General features: G+C 38.5%; 1 protein-coding gene across 1 annotated transcript; it reads left to right on the forward strand.

The window, feature by feature from the left end:
• Window positions 1-9594: 9594 nt before the first annotated feature.
• Window positions 9595-10434, forward strand: LOC114553017 (olfactory receptor 2A14-like). Its single transcript, XM_028574109.1, has one exon. It carries the CDS (start codon window positions 9595-9597, stop codon window positions 10432-10434), a length of 840 nt encoding a protein of 279 aa, XP_028429910.1.
• The last annotated feature ends 3330 nt before the right edge of the window (window positions 10435-13764 follow it).

Consider the following 13764-nt stretch of genomic DNA (forward strand, 5'->3'; position numbering starts at 1 on the left):
CCCTGACACCGAGGTGCCTCCTCCTCCTCACGTTCCCGTCGACGAGGAGGCTATCTACCGAGTCCGCGCCATCATGGACTCACGGCGGCGAGGTCCACGCCTTGAGTACCTGGTCGATTGGGAGGACTACGGTCCAGAAGAACGGTCGTGGGTACCACGCGATGACATCTTGGACCCCGCTCTCCTCCTCAATACTGATCACTCACACCTGCACTTCACCAGACCACGTCATCAGTTCACCACCTGCACCTCGTTAGCCCACCATCTTTATATTCGGCACATGCTCATTCACTCTTTGACTGGTCTCATCATTAAGACCCAGACTCTCTCCTGTTACCAACCTATTGCCACATTGAGTTCCTACCTGCTATCATCCTCCTGCCGTCTGCTGCCGCCCTGAGTCTTACACCACCGCAGCTAAGTTCTGTCTGTTTTTGGCCTGCTCACTCTTCCTCCAGTTGGATTTTTGTGAATAAAGCTAGGATTCACTCACCACCAGTCAGACTCCTGTTCATTCCGTGACACTGACCTTGCCTTCCATTTGTGGAGACATGAACTAAATCTTTATGCCCATTTTTGTGGGCTAACCGCGATATTACCTCACTTGTTTTTTTGCACTAAGCCTGAATAGATCTCAACACGGCATCGTCACTGTGTCTGGACCTTAATGATTCCGATTGGTTTTAAGAAATGCAAACAAGGACAAAGATTGGGACCAAAAAAATCATTATGAAAATGTTTACTGAGGTCATAAATCAAGTGAGAAGTAGGGTAATTTTTTTCATAGACTTCTATAGAAACTGACTTGTTTGGATAGAATGTTATGCATTGGCATTACTTCTTGGCACGAAGTTGCTGCTTGGTCTTAATACCAGATTACATGACTTCCTGCTTTGCTCTCGCCATAACTACTACGGCACAAGAGGGCAGCAGTGGCTTCCAATAAATGTAAATAGTTCATAATTTCTTCTTGGACAAATGACCTATGAGGTTGTTTTTCGGAGGACAGTCTCAGTTTTAAAGGTCCCGTTACTTTATCTGTCTTTTTTACATGTATTTCTAATGTTTTTGTGAATTACATTAAATGCGCTTTTTGTATAAAAGTTCTATACATAGAAAAACATTACTTTGTTATTAAAATTGACAAATGATATTTGGTTATCAAAAATAGATGCCGATCAATTTTAGGTTGATTGACTAACTGATTGATAACTACAGTAGAATATATGTCATGGGGGAAAAATAATCAATTCATGTTTGCTTATTTTAGTTTTGTTTTACTGACCAATGTTGTTTTTGAATATGGACAGAGTAGAAGTTCAGATATCAGTTAGATGTGTCCTATGGTAATGAGGCCAGACTGCTGATGTGCACACCCTCTGACTTGAAAAGATTTAAAAGAAGCAGACGCAGAGTTTCATCTCAGTCACAGCAAATGAATGTAAGAATTCATGCAATGTCATGAACTGTGTTCTGTCATTTCTAACCTGAACATTATATTGACTTTAAGTAAGGTAAATGGTAAATTAGGAGAATCTGTGTTATTGTGAGAATTGATGTATTTACTGTCTGCAGGCTGAATACTGCTTGTGTGTTAATGCAATAAGTCCAGGATAAGCGTACATATAACATTTAAACCAATTTGATTTCTGCTAATCTCCTACATAATGTAACATTGATAACTGTTCACCGTGTGCAAACTTGAAAGGCTGTGTTGTGAACCAAAGGGATGATCATGATAAACTCTACACAGGTTTCATATTTCACTTTTGGTGCATACTTTGATATTGGACTCTTTAAATACTTACTTTTCACGATTATTATCTGTTTTTATGCTGTAATAGTTTGTGCTAATCTTTTGTTGATTGTGCTTATCTGTATGAACAGAAGCTTACATGAACCTATGTACCTCTTTCTGTGCAGCCTGTTTGTAAATGAACTGTTTGGTAGTACAACGATGTTCCCTTTCCTTCTGGTTCAGGTCCTCTCTGACATTCACACTGTTTCTGCTTCTCTTTGTTTCCTGCAGATTTATTGTGTGTTTGCATATGGAACTATAGAAATTATTAATTTATCCGTAATGTCTTATGACAGATATCTTGCTATCTGTTATCCTCTCTGCAATATAACACACGTATGACATCTAACAAGGTTGCCATGCTTATTGCTCTAACATGGTTATACCCATTGATTGAAGTTGCTGTCAAAATATCTTTGAGTTCCTCTTTACAGCTGTGTGGGAACATCATTGACAAAGTTTACTGTGATAACTACTCTATTGTCAAACTGGCCTGCTCTGTCGCCACAGTGAACAACATTTATGGACTCATTTACACTTGTCTTATAGTCTTTGGTCCTCTCAGTTTAATCCTTTACACATACATCAAGATCTTTAAAGTGTGTTTTTCTGGTTCCAAACAGACCAGACAGAAAGCTGTCAGTACCTGCACACCTCACCTTGCTTCTGTACTCAACTTTTTCTTTGGTTCTTTCTTTGAAATATTACAGAGCAGGTTTAATATGAGCAGTGTACCCATGATGTTGCGCATTTTTTTGTCATTATACTTTCTGACCTGCCAACCAATCTTTAACCCTTTAATGTATGGTCTGCAAATGTCAAAAATACGTGGCTTATGTAAAAGTCTTGTCTTTGGTAAAATGTAAACTAATGTTAAAGATGTGTTTGAATTTAAAAAATTTAAAAATGGTTTGATATTACTGCTTGTAAAAACGATCCAAGGGTTGTCTTTCGGAGGAGAGCAGTGCAAGTCACTCAATTTTCCAACACACTTCTGTACACTGAAATGCAAGTTCAAGGAAATTAAAGGAAATAGGAATAGGAAAAAGGCCAGCTCCTGGTTCCAGAGCTTAAGACAGGTTACATTTTAAATTCTTAGAACTAATAGCACAAAACAAAAGCATAACAGGAAACCCACATCAGTCATCCAGGCCCTTATACCTGCACTTTCCAGGCATCTCTGACTGTGTAACTCAAGGCCCTAATTTGGTTCTAGCAATGGCCCTGTGCATACAGATGAGCACGACTATTATATATTGAGTTGTTATGGTCAACATTCTTCTCTAGCTCTAGCTCAACATACTAAGGCCTCTGACCTTGCCTGCCATTTGGGGAGCAATAAACCAAACCTTTATGCTTATTCTTGTGGGTCAACAGCCCACTGTGACCTCACTTGTTTTTTTGTCCTGAGCCTGAGGAGAGCTCAACACTGCCTGTGGTAGACTTAGGTGCATGTATTTAGCAGGGGGCTAAATGCCTGAATAGAGCTCAACACTGACTGCCCATTCTTCACTTCCCGAGATTTCAAAGAACCATCGTCACTGTGTCCGGAGCTAAACAATAACGATTCCGATTGGTTTAAAAAATGCAAACAACGCAAATGATTGAAATAATATACATACATTATGAAAACGTTTACTGAGGTCATAAATCAAGTGAGAAGTAGGGTCATTTCTTCATAGACTTCTATAGAAACTGAAAACATTTTTAAGGCAGTGGAGTCGCCCCCTGCCGGAAATTAGATAGAATGCAGGTGTGAGGCAGTAATGAATTGGCATTACTTCTTGGCATGGTAGTTGCAGCATAGTCTTAATACCGAGATACTTGACTTCTTGCTTTGCTCTCGCCATGTTTACCATGGCACAAGAGGGCGGTGCTGCCTACCAATAAACGTTAATATGGGTCATAATTTCTGCTTGTAAAAACGACCTCCAAAAGGAGAACAGGTGTCGGTTTTAATGATCCTATCAACATGTATTTGTAATGTTTTGTGAATCACATTAAATTGCAGCTTTTTGTAAATACGTTCCTGTAAAAAAAATTACTTTATTATTAGTATTGACAAATAATTACTCGGTTATCTCGAGCCAAACACCCCCCCAGAAGCTTTTTTCACCTGGGTCTAACATTGGGCGAGTTAGCGTAGAGTAGCGTTAGCAGCTGAATAGCTTAGCGCAGGGGCCAATGTACCCACGTTTGTATCTAAATAAATGACCCCTAATAATGCCGAAATGATACCAAAGGTCTACACAAGTACAAATAGGTTATGCACTCATAAAACGATGGATTGGAAAGTTTGTAAGTACACCAGAAGTTTATAACACTTGCCTGCTCTCTTCTGCTCTCTGTTGCTGCTGCTGCTGCTACCTGCAGTTAGACGAGTGCTTAGGGACGTCTACAAATTACTACACCGAAAAGAGATACAACAAAAATATTTAATATTTAATTTAATGATTAAATAAGGTAATGTCTCCAAACTTACCTCAATTATTACTTGTCTCCTGCTAGTTATATTACAGCACTTACTTTAAAAAATAAGTTAAATTAAAAAATATTTTTGTTGCATCTCTTTTCGGTGTTGTAATTTGTAGACGGCCCTAAGCACTCGTCTTACTGCAGCAACAACAACAGCAGAGAGCAGAAGCCAGCAGGCAAGTGTTATTTACATAAACTTCTGGTATACTTACAAACTTTCCAATCCATCGTTTTATGATTGCATAACCTATATGTACTAGTGTAGACCTTTGGTATCATTTCGGGCATCATTAGTTGGGTCATTTACGAGATACAAACGTGGGTCCATTAGCCCCTGCGCTAAGCTATTCAGCGACTAACGCCACTCTACGCTAACTCGCCCAATGTTAGACCCAGGTGAAAAAAAAGCTTCTGGGGGTGTTTGGCTTTCGAGGTCGTGGTGCAAAGGACCCTAGGGTAAATTACTCCGAACCATCACTTTAATACCAGGTTACATGACTTCCTGCTTTCCTCTCGCCATAACTACTACAGCACAAGAGGGCAGCACTGGCTTCCAATAAATGTAAATGGGTCATAATATTTTCTTGGACAAACAACCTATGAGGTTGTTTTTTCGGAGGACAGTCTCAGTTTTAAAGGTCCTGTTTCTTAATCTGTCTTTTTTTACATGTATTTCTAATGTTTTGTGAATTACATTAAATTGCGCTTTTTGTATAAAAGTTCTATACATAGAAAAACATTACTTTGTTATTAAAATTGACAAATGATATTTGGTTATCAAAAATAGATGCCGATCAATTTTAGGTTGATTGACTAACTGATTGATAACTACAGTAGAGTATATGTCATGGGGGAAAAAGAATCAATTCATGTTTGCTTATTTTAGTTTTGTTTTACTGACCAATGTTGTTTTTGAATATGGACAGAGTAGAAGTTCAGATATCAGTTAGATGTGTCCCGTGGTAATGAGGCCAGACTGCTGATGTGCACACCCTCTGACTTGAAAAGATTTAAAAGAAGCAGACACAGAGTTTCATCTCAGTCACAGCAAATGAATGTAAGAATTCATGCAATGTCATGAACTGTGTTCTGTCATTTCTAACCTGAACATTATATTGACTTTAAGTAAGGTAAATGGTAAATTAGGAGAATCTGTGTTATTGTGAGAATTGATGTATTTACTGTCTGCAGGCTGAATACTGCTTGTGTGTTAATGCAATAAGTCCAGGATAAGCGTACATATAACATTTAAACCAATTTGATTTCTGCTAATCTCCTACATAATGTAACATTGATAACTGTTCACCGTGTGCAAACTTGAAAGGCTGTGTTGTGAACCAAAGGGATGATCATGATAAACTCTACACAGGTTTCATATTTCACTTTTGGTGCATACTTTGATATTGGACTCTTTAAATACTTACTTTTCACGATTATTATCTGTTTTTATGCTGTAATAGTTTGTGCTAATCTTTTGTTGATTGTGCTTATCTGTATGAACAGAAGCTTACATGAACCTATGTACCTCTTTCTGTGCAGCCTGTTTGTAAATGAACTGTTTGGTAGTACAACGATGTTCCCTTTCCTTCTGGTTCAGGTCCTCTCTGACATTCACACTGTTTCTGCTTCTCTTTGTTTCCTGCAGATTTATTGTGTGTTTGCATATGGAACTATAGAAATTATTAATTTATCCGTAATGTCTTATGACAGATATCTTGCTATCTGTTATCCTCTGCAATATAACACACGTATGACATCTAACAAGGTTGCCATGCTTATTGCTCTAACATGGTTATACCCATTGATTGAAGTTGCTGTCAAAATATCTTTGAGTTCCTCTTTACAGCTGTGTGGGAACATCATTGACAAAGTTTACTGTGATAACTACTCTATTGTCAAACTGGCCTGCTCTGTCGCCACAGTGAACAACATTTATGGACTCATTTACACTTGTCTTATAGTCTTTGGTCCTCTCAGTTTAATCCTTTACACATACATCAAGATCTTTAAAGTGTGTTTTTCTGGTTCCAAACAGACCAGACAGAAAGCTGTCAGTACCTGCACACCTCACCTTCTTCTGTACTCAACTTTTCTTTGGTTCTTTCTTTGAAATATTACAGAGCAGGTTTAATATGAGCAGTGTACCCATGATGTTGCGCATTTTTTGTCATTATACTTTCTGACCTGCCAACCAATCTTTAACCCTTTAATGTATGGTCTGCAAATGTCAAAAATACGTGGCTTATGTAAAAGTCTTGTCTTTGGTAAAATGTAAACTAATGTTAAAGATGTGTTTGAATTTAAAAAATTTAAAAATGGTTTGATATTACTGCTTGTAAAAACGATCCAAGGGTTGTCTTTCGGAGGAGAGCAGTGCAAGTCACTCAATTTTCCAACACACTTCTGTACACTGAAATGCAAGTTCAAGGAAATTAAAGGAAATAGGAATAGGAAAAAGGCCAGCTCCTGGTTCCAGAGCTTAAGACAGGTTACATTTTAAATTCTTAGAACTAATAGCACAAAACAAAAGCATAACAGGAAACCCACATCAGTCATCCAGGCCCTTATACCTGCACTTTCCAGGCATCTCTGACTGTGTAACTCAAGGCCCTAATTTGGTTCTAGCAATGGCCCTGTGCATACAGATGAGCACGACTATTATATATTGAGTTGTTATGGTCAACATTCTTCTCTAGCTCTAGCTCAACATACTAAGGCCTCTGACCTTGCCTGCCATTTGGGGAGCAATAAACCAAACCTTTATGCTTATTCTTGTGGGTCAACAGCCCACTGTGACCTCACTTGTTTTTTTGTCCTGAGCCTGAGGAGAGCTCAACACTGCCTGTGGTAGACTTAGGTGCATGTATTTAGCAGGGGGCTAAATGCCTGAATAGAGCTCAACACTGACTGCCCATTCTTCACTTCCCGAGATTTCAAAGAACCATCGTCACTGTGTCCGGAGCTAAACAATAACGATTCCGATTGGTTTAAAAAAATGCAAACAACGCAAATGATTGAAATAATATACATACATTATGAAAACGTTTACTGAGGTCATAAATCAAGTGAGAAGTAGGGTCATTTCTTCATAGACTTCTATAGAAACTGAAAACATTTTTAAGGCAGTGGAGTCGCCCCCTGCCGGAAATTAGATAGAATGCAGGTGTGAGGCAGTAATGAATTGGCATTACTTCTTGGCATGGTAGTTGCAGCATAGTCTTAATACCGAGATACTTGACTTCTTGCTTTGCTCTCGCCATGTTTACCATGGCACAAGAGGGCGGTGCTGCCTACCAATAAACGTTAATATGGGTCATAATTTCTGCTTGTAAAAACGACCTCCAAAAGGAGAACAGGTGTCGGTTTTAATGATCCTATCAACATGTATTTGTAATGTTTTGTGAATCACATTAAATTGCAGCTTTTTGTAAATACGTTCCTGTAAAAAAAATTACTTTATTATTAGTATTGACAAATAATTACTCGGTTATCTCGAGCCAAACACCCCCCCAGAAGCTTTTTTCACCTGGGTCTAACATTGGGCGAGTTAGCGTAGAGTAGCGTTAGCAGCTGAATAGCTTAGCGCAGGGGCCAATGTACCCACGTTTGTATCTCGTAAATGACCCCACTAATAATGCCCGAAATGATACCAAAGGTCTACACAAGTACAAATAGGTTATGCACTCATAAAACGATGGATTGGAAAGTTTGTAAGTACACCAGAAGTTTATAACACTTGCCTGCTCTCTTCTGCTCTCTGTTGCTGCTGCTGCTGCTACCTGCAGTTAGACGAGTGCTTAGGGACGTCTACAAATTACTACACCGAAAAGAGATACAACAAAAATATTTAATATTTAATTTAATGATTAAATAAGGTAATGTCTCCAAACTTACCTCAATTATTACTTGTCTCCTGCTAGTTATATTACAGCACTTACTTTAAAAAATAAGTTAAATTAAAAAATATTTTTGTTGCATCTCTTTTCGGTGTTGTAATTTGTAGACGGCCCTAAGCACTCGTCTTACTGCAGCAACAACAACAGCAGAGAGCAGAAGCCAGCAGGCAAGTGTTATTTACATAAACTTCTGGTATACTTACAAACTTTCCAATCCATCGTTTTATGATTGCATAACCTATATGTACTAGTGTAGACCTTTGGTATCATTTCGGGCATCATTAGTTGGGTCATTTACGAGATACAAACGTGGGTCCATTAGCCCCTGCGCTAAGCTATTCAGCGGCTAACGCTACTCTACGCTAACTCGCCCAATGTTAGACCCAGGTGAAAAAAGCTTCTGGGGGGGTGTTTGGCTCGAGGTCGTGGTGCAAAGGACCCTAGGGTAAATTACTCCGAACCATCACTTTAATACCAGGTTACATGACTTCCTGCTTTCCTCTCGCCATAACTACTACAGCACAAGAGGGCAGCACTGGCTTCCAATAAATGTAAATGGGTCATAATATTTTCTTGGACAAACAACCTATGAGGTTGTTTTTCGGAGGACAGTCTCAGTTTTAAAGGTCCTGTTTCTTAATCTGTCTTTTTTACATGTATTTCTAATGTTTTGTGAATTACATTAAATTGCGCTTTTTGTATAAAAGTTCTATACATAGAAAAACATTACTTTGTTATTAAAATTGACAAATGATATTTGGTTATCAAAAATAGATGCCGATCAATTTTAGGTTGATTGACTAACTGATTGATAACTACAGTAGAGTATATGTCATGGGGGAAAAAGAATCAATTCATGTTTGCTTATTTTAGTTTTGTTTTACTGACCAATGTTGTTTTTGAATATGGACAGAGTAGAAGTTCAGATATCAGTTAGATGTGTCCCGTGGTAATGAGGCCAGACTGCTGATGTGCACACCCTCTGACTTGAAAAGATTTAAAAGAAGCAGACACAGAGTTTCATCTCAGTCACAGCAAATGAATGTAAGAATTCATGCAATGTCATGAACTGTGTTCTGTCATTTCTAACCTGAACATTATATTGACTTTAAGTAAGGTAAATGGTAAATTAGGAGAATCTGTGTTATTGTGAGAATTGATGTATTTACTGTCTGCAAGCTGAATACTGCTTGTGTGTTAATGCAATAAGTCCAGGATAAGCGTACATATAACATTTAAACCAATTTGATTTCTGCTAACCTCCTACAAAATGTAACATTTTCAACTGTTCATCCTGTGCAAACTTGAAAGGTTGTGTTGTGAACCAAATGGATGATCATGATAAACTCTACACAGGTTTCATATTTCACTTTTGGTGCATACTTTGATATTGGGCTCTTTAAATACTTATTTTTCACAATTATTATGTGTTTTTATGCTGTAATAGTTTGTGCCAATCTTTTGTTGATTGTGGTTATCTGTATGAACAGGAGCTTACATGAACCTATGTACCTTTTTCTGTGCAGCCTGTTTGTAAATGAACTGTTTGGTAGTACAACGATGTTCCCTTTCCTTCTGGTTCAGGTCCTCTCTGACATTCACACAGTTTCTGCTTCTCTTTGTTTCCTGCAAATTTATTGTGTGTTTGTATATGGAACTATAGAAATGATTAATTTATCCGTAATGTCTTATGACAGATATCTTGCTATCTGTTATCCTCTGCAATATAACACACGTATGACATCTAACAAGGTTGCCATGCTTATTGCTCTAACATGGTTATTCCCATTGATTGAAGTTGCTGTCAAAATATCTTTGAGTTCCTCTTTACAGCTGTGTGGGAACATCATTGACAAAGTTTACTGTGACAACTACTCTATTGTCAAACTGGCCTGCTCTGTCGCCACAGTGAACAACATTTATGGACTCATTTACACTTGTTTTATAGTCTTTGGTCCTCTCAGTTTAATCCTTTACACGTACATCAAGATTCTTAAAGTGTGTTTTTCTGGTTCCAAACAGACCAGACAGAAAGCTGTCAGTACCTGCACACCTCACCTCGCTTCTCTACTCAACTTTTTCTTTGGTTCTTTCTTTGAAATAGTACAGAGCAGGTTTGATATGAGCAGTGTACCCATGATGTTGCGCATTTTTTTGTCATTATACGTTCTTATTTGCCAACCAATCTTTAACCCTTTAATGTATGGTCTGCAAATGTCAAAAATACGTGGCTTATGTAAAAGTCTTGTCTTCGGTAAAATGTAAACTGTTAAAGATGTGTTTAATGTCCACTGACTTTGGAACTTCATTTAGCATAATATGTATTCCTTAAATCGTTTAGTTTGATATGATACCAATACCTTCATACAAGCTTTGAAACGGACACTCTTAAAAGATCCATTTCGGGATTTTATGAACAAATATCGTATCATTCAAATAAACAATGATTTTATTTGGAAAATCAATTTATTAAACCCAGCTCTAATAACAGAGGTGAAGAAAGTCTTGGTGCCTCTTATATATGTGTACGTCCACTAAAATGTCCCCTTTAACTCTGCTCAACAGAGTCATGTCACTACGATTTTATAACATTTTATAATGTTTTGAGGGAAGTTGCATCAATAGTTTTGCGATACTGGGCCAGTGCAACAAAACTTTAAAATGGGTTGATATTACTGCTTGTAAAAAGGATCCAAGGGTTGTTTTTCGGAGCAGAGCCGTGCAAGTCATTCAATTTTCCAACACACTTCTGTACACTGAAATGCAAGTTCAAAGAAATTAAAAGAAATAGGAATAGGAAAAGGCCAGCTCCTGGTTCCAGAGCTTAAGAGAGGTTACATTTAATATTCTTAGAACCAGTTTTGTAGTCAACACATAGATTGAAATAATAGTGGACGTAACAGCCATAACGTGATCCATTGGTTTGTGGGCTGCCGTACTTAAGGCTTGAGTTTGGCATTAATATTCACCGGGTCACTAGTTTAATGGTAAGACTTCTAGGGTCGGTCATTGAGCTTTGGCCATAAAATGTGCATGTACCAACTACCCCTCTGAATTGCCATATACTCCTATATGGTGCTCCTTATGGACAACATGACTAAAAAAGAGGTCTAATAGCACAAAACAAAACAGTTTCAGATGCAGTCAGTTTCTTTTCAGTGACATGCAAGGACATAGAGGTGACCAACTTGTTCTCCGGGGGGAAACCCACATCAGTCATCCAGGCCCTTATACCTGCACTTTCCAGACATCTCTGACTGTGTAACTCAAGGCCCTAATTTGGTTCCAGAAATAGCCCTGTGCATCCAGATGAGCCCAACTATTATATATTGAGTTGTTATGGTCAACATTCTTCTCTAGCTCTAGCTCAACATATTAAGGCCGCTGCCCTTGCCTGCCATTTGGGGAGCAATAAACCAAACCTTTATGCTCATTCTTGTGGGTCAACTGGCCCACTGGGCAATGACCTCACTTGTTTTTTTGTGCTGATCCTGATGAGAGCTCAACACTGCCTGTGGTAGACTTAGGTGCATGTATTTAGCAGGGGGCTAAATGCCTGAATAGAGCTCAACACTGACTGCCCATTCTTCACTTCCCGAGTCTATTTAAAGAGCCATTGTCACTGTGTCCAGAGCTTAACGATTCCAATTGGTTTAAAGAAATCTGTCTGAAATCTGTCTTTTTACATGTATTTGTTTTGTTATTCACATTGAATTGCAGATTTTTGTATTATATTTTCTATATATAGAAAACTAACCTAAACATTATATTGCGTTTGAACATGGTTTGGAGAATCTGTGTTATTGTAAGAAATTTTGTCTTAAAATGCCTTAACTGTTTGCAGGCTGAGTACTGCTTGTGTGTTAATATAGTGAGTCCAGAATAAATGTAAATTTGACATTTAAACTAATTTGATTTTTGCGAATCTCCTACAAAATGTAACATTGTCAACTGTTTATCCTGTGCAAACTTGAATGATCATATACAATTTCATAATTTATCCATTCTGTCTTATGACAGATATCTTGCTATCTGTTATCCTCTGCAATATAACACACGTATGACATCCACCAAGGTTGTCGTGCTTATTATTCTATAATGGTTATACCATTTCAATCAGGAGAGACTTCGTTTTGCAGATATGCAAAGATATTTATTGTACAACTGTATGATATTGAATGTACAAAGTCTTTTGGAGATTTGACTCCATCGAATTAATCTTCTTAAAGGGGTAGGGAATAGAAAAATAACCCCCCGATGGAGCCCAGACACTGGCAAGACACGGCAAAGAGACCAGAGACCGGACCGAAGAGGCAACGGAGCGGTCAGCCGGAGAAACACAACGACCGGAGGCGGCAGGGGAGGAGGAGGGCCGAGCGCTTTGCCTGAAATGACAGCTGACAGCACAAGGAGAGAACAGATTTAAAGCAGAGTTATAAGGCTGTGATTGGCCCTTGAATCTCATGGCCAAGTCTTATTGGTTTAACTGACAGCGCCACTTCTTGAACAGCTGATTTAAGAATGTGTAGTGATTGGGTTAATGACGTCTTCCTGAAAGAATTTGCCCTGAGCTTCATTTGTTGGAGTTGCTGTCACAATATCTTTAAGTGCTCCTTTACAGCTGTGTGGGAATATCTTTAACACAGTTTACTGTGATCATTACTCTATTGTCAAACTGGCCTGCTCTGAAACTAGAGTCAGTAACATTCATGGACTCATTTACACTTGTCTTGTAGTCTTTGGTCCTCTCAGTTTAATCCTTTACACGTACTTTAAGATCTTTAAAGTTTGTTTTTGTGGTTGTAATCAGACCAGACAGAAAGCTGTCAGTACCTGCACACCTCACCTCGCTTCTCTACTCAACTTTTCTTTTGGGTGTTTCTTTCAACAAACAACGACCAGCGGAGTCTGTAAAAGTGCAATGGATGCTAGGCAAATGTCTGAGCTGCAGTGTTTGTCGTAAATTAAAATTGCAAAACTCCCATTTTCTCCTCATTTTATAAATGCGTTTAAAAAGCATGAATGCATTTATTTTTTCGGTACACCATTGTAGGTGTGGCCTCAGGAGTGGCACCAGATCGTATCCTCCATATTTAGTAAAAATCACATGAGCCCTTCATGAGATTTTAATGATCTGAAATGCAAGTATCAAACGCAAGTAGCTTTGTGGGCGGAACTCTCGCTGTTGCTATGATACCGGCGGGATAAATGACTCTTGCGCCCGACGCAAATCTAAAATGGGTTGGTCTGAAGTAGCTACATTACTCATAGGTGTGGTTTGGGCGTAACATGCAATAAACCAATCAGAGCATTATCTCACATTCCCTTTAAAAGCAGGCGCGCTTGTTCCATGGCAGATTGCTATTATAATGGCGGATTTGCCTGGCGCACGCTCTTAATACATCCACGGGCGAACGCCAGGAACGGTTCACAGCCGAGGAGACCGACGTTTGCTTGGGGGAATTACTGAAATTGTTGGGTCTTCATAGAGTGTGGTCTAGACCTACTCTATCTGTAAAGTGTCCTGAGATAACTCTTGTTATGATTTGATACTATAAATAAAATTGAACTGAATTGAATTAAATTATAATTTTT

This window comes from Perca flavescens, chromosome 3 (assembly GCF_004354835.1).
Source record: "Perca flavescens isolate YP-PL-M2 chromosome 3, PFLA_1.0, whole genome shotgun sequence".
Taxonomy (NCBI): Eukaryota; Metazoa; Chordata; class Actinopteri; order Perciformes; family Percidae; genus Perca; species Perca flavescens.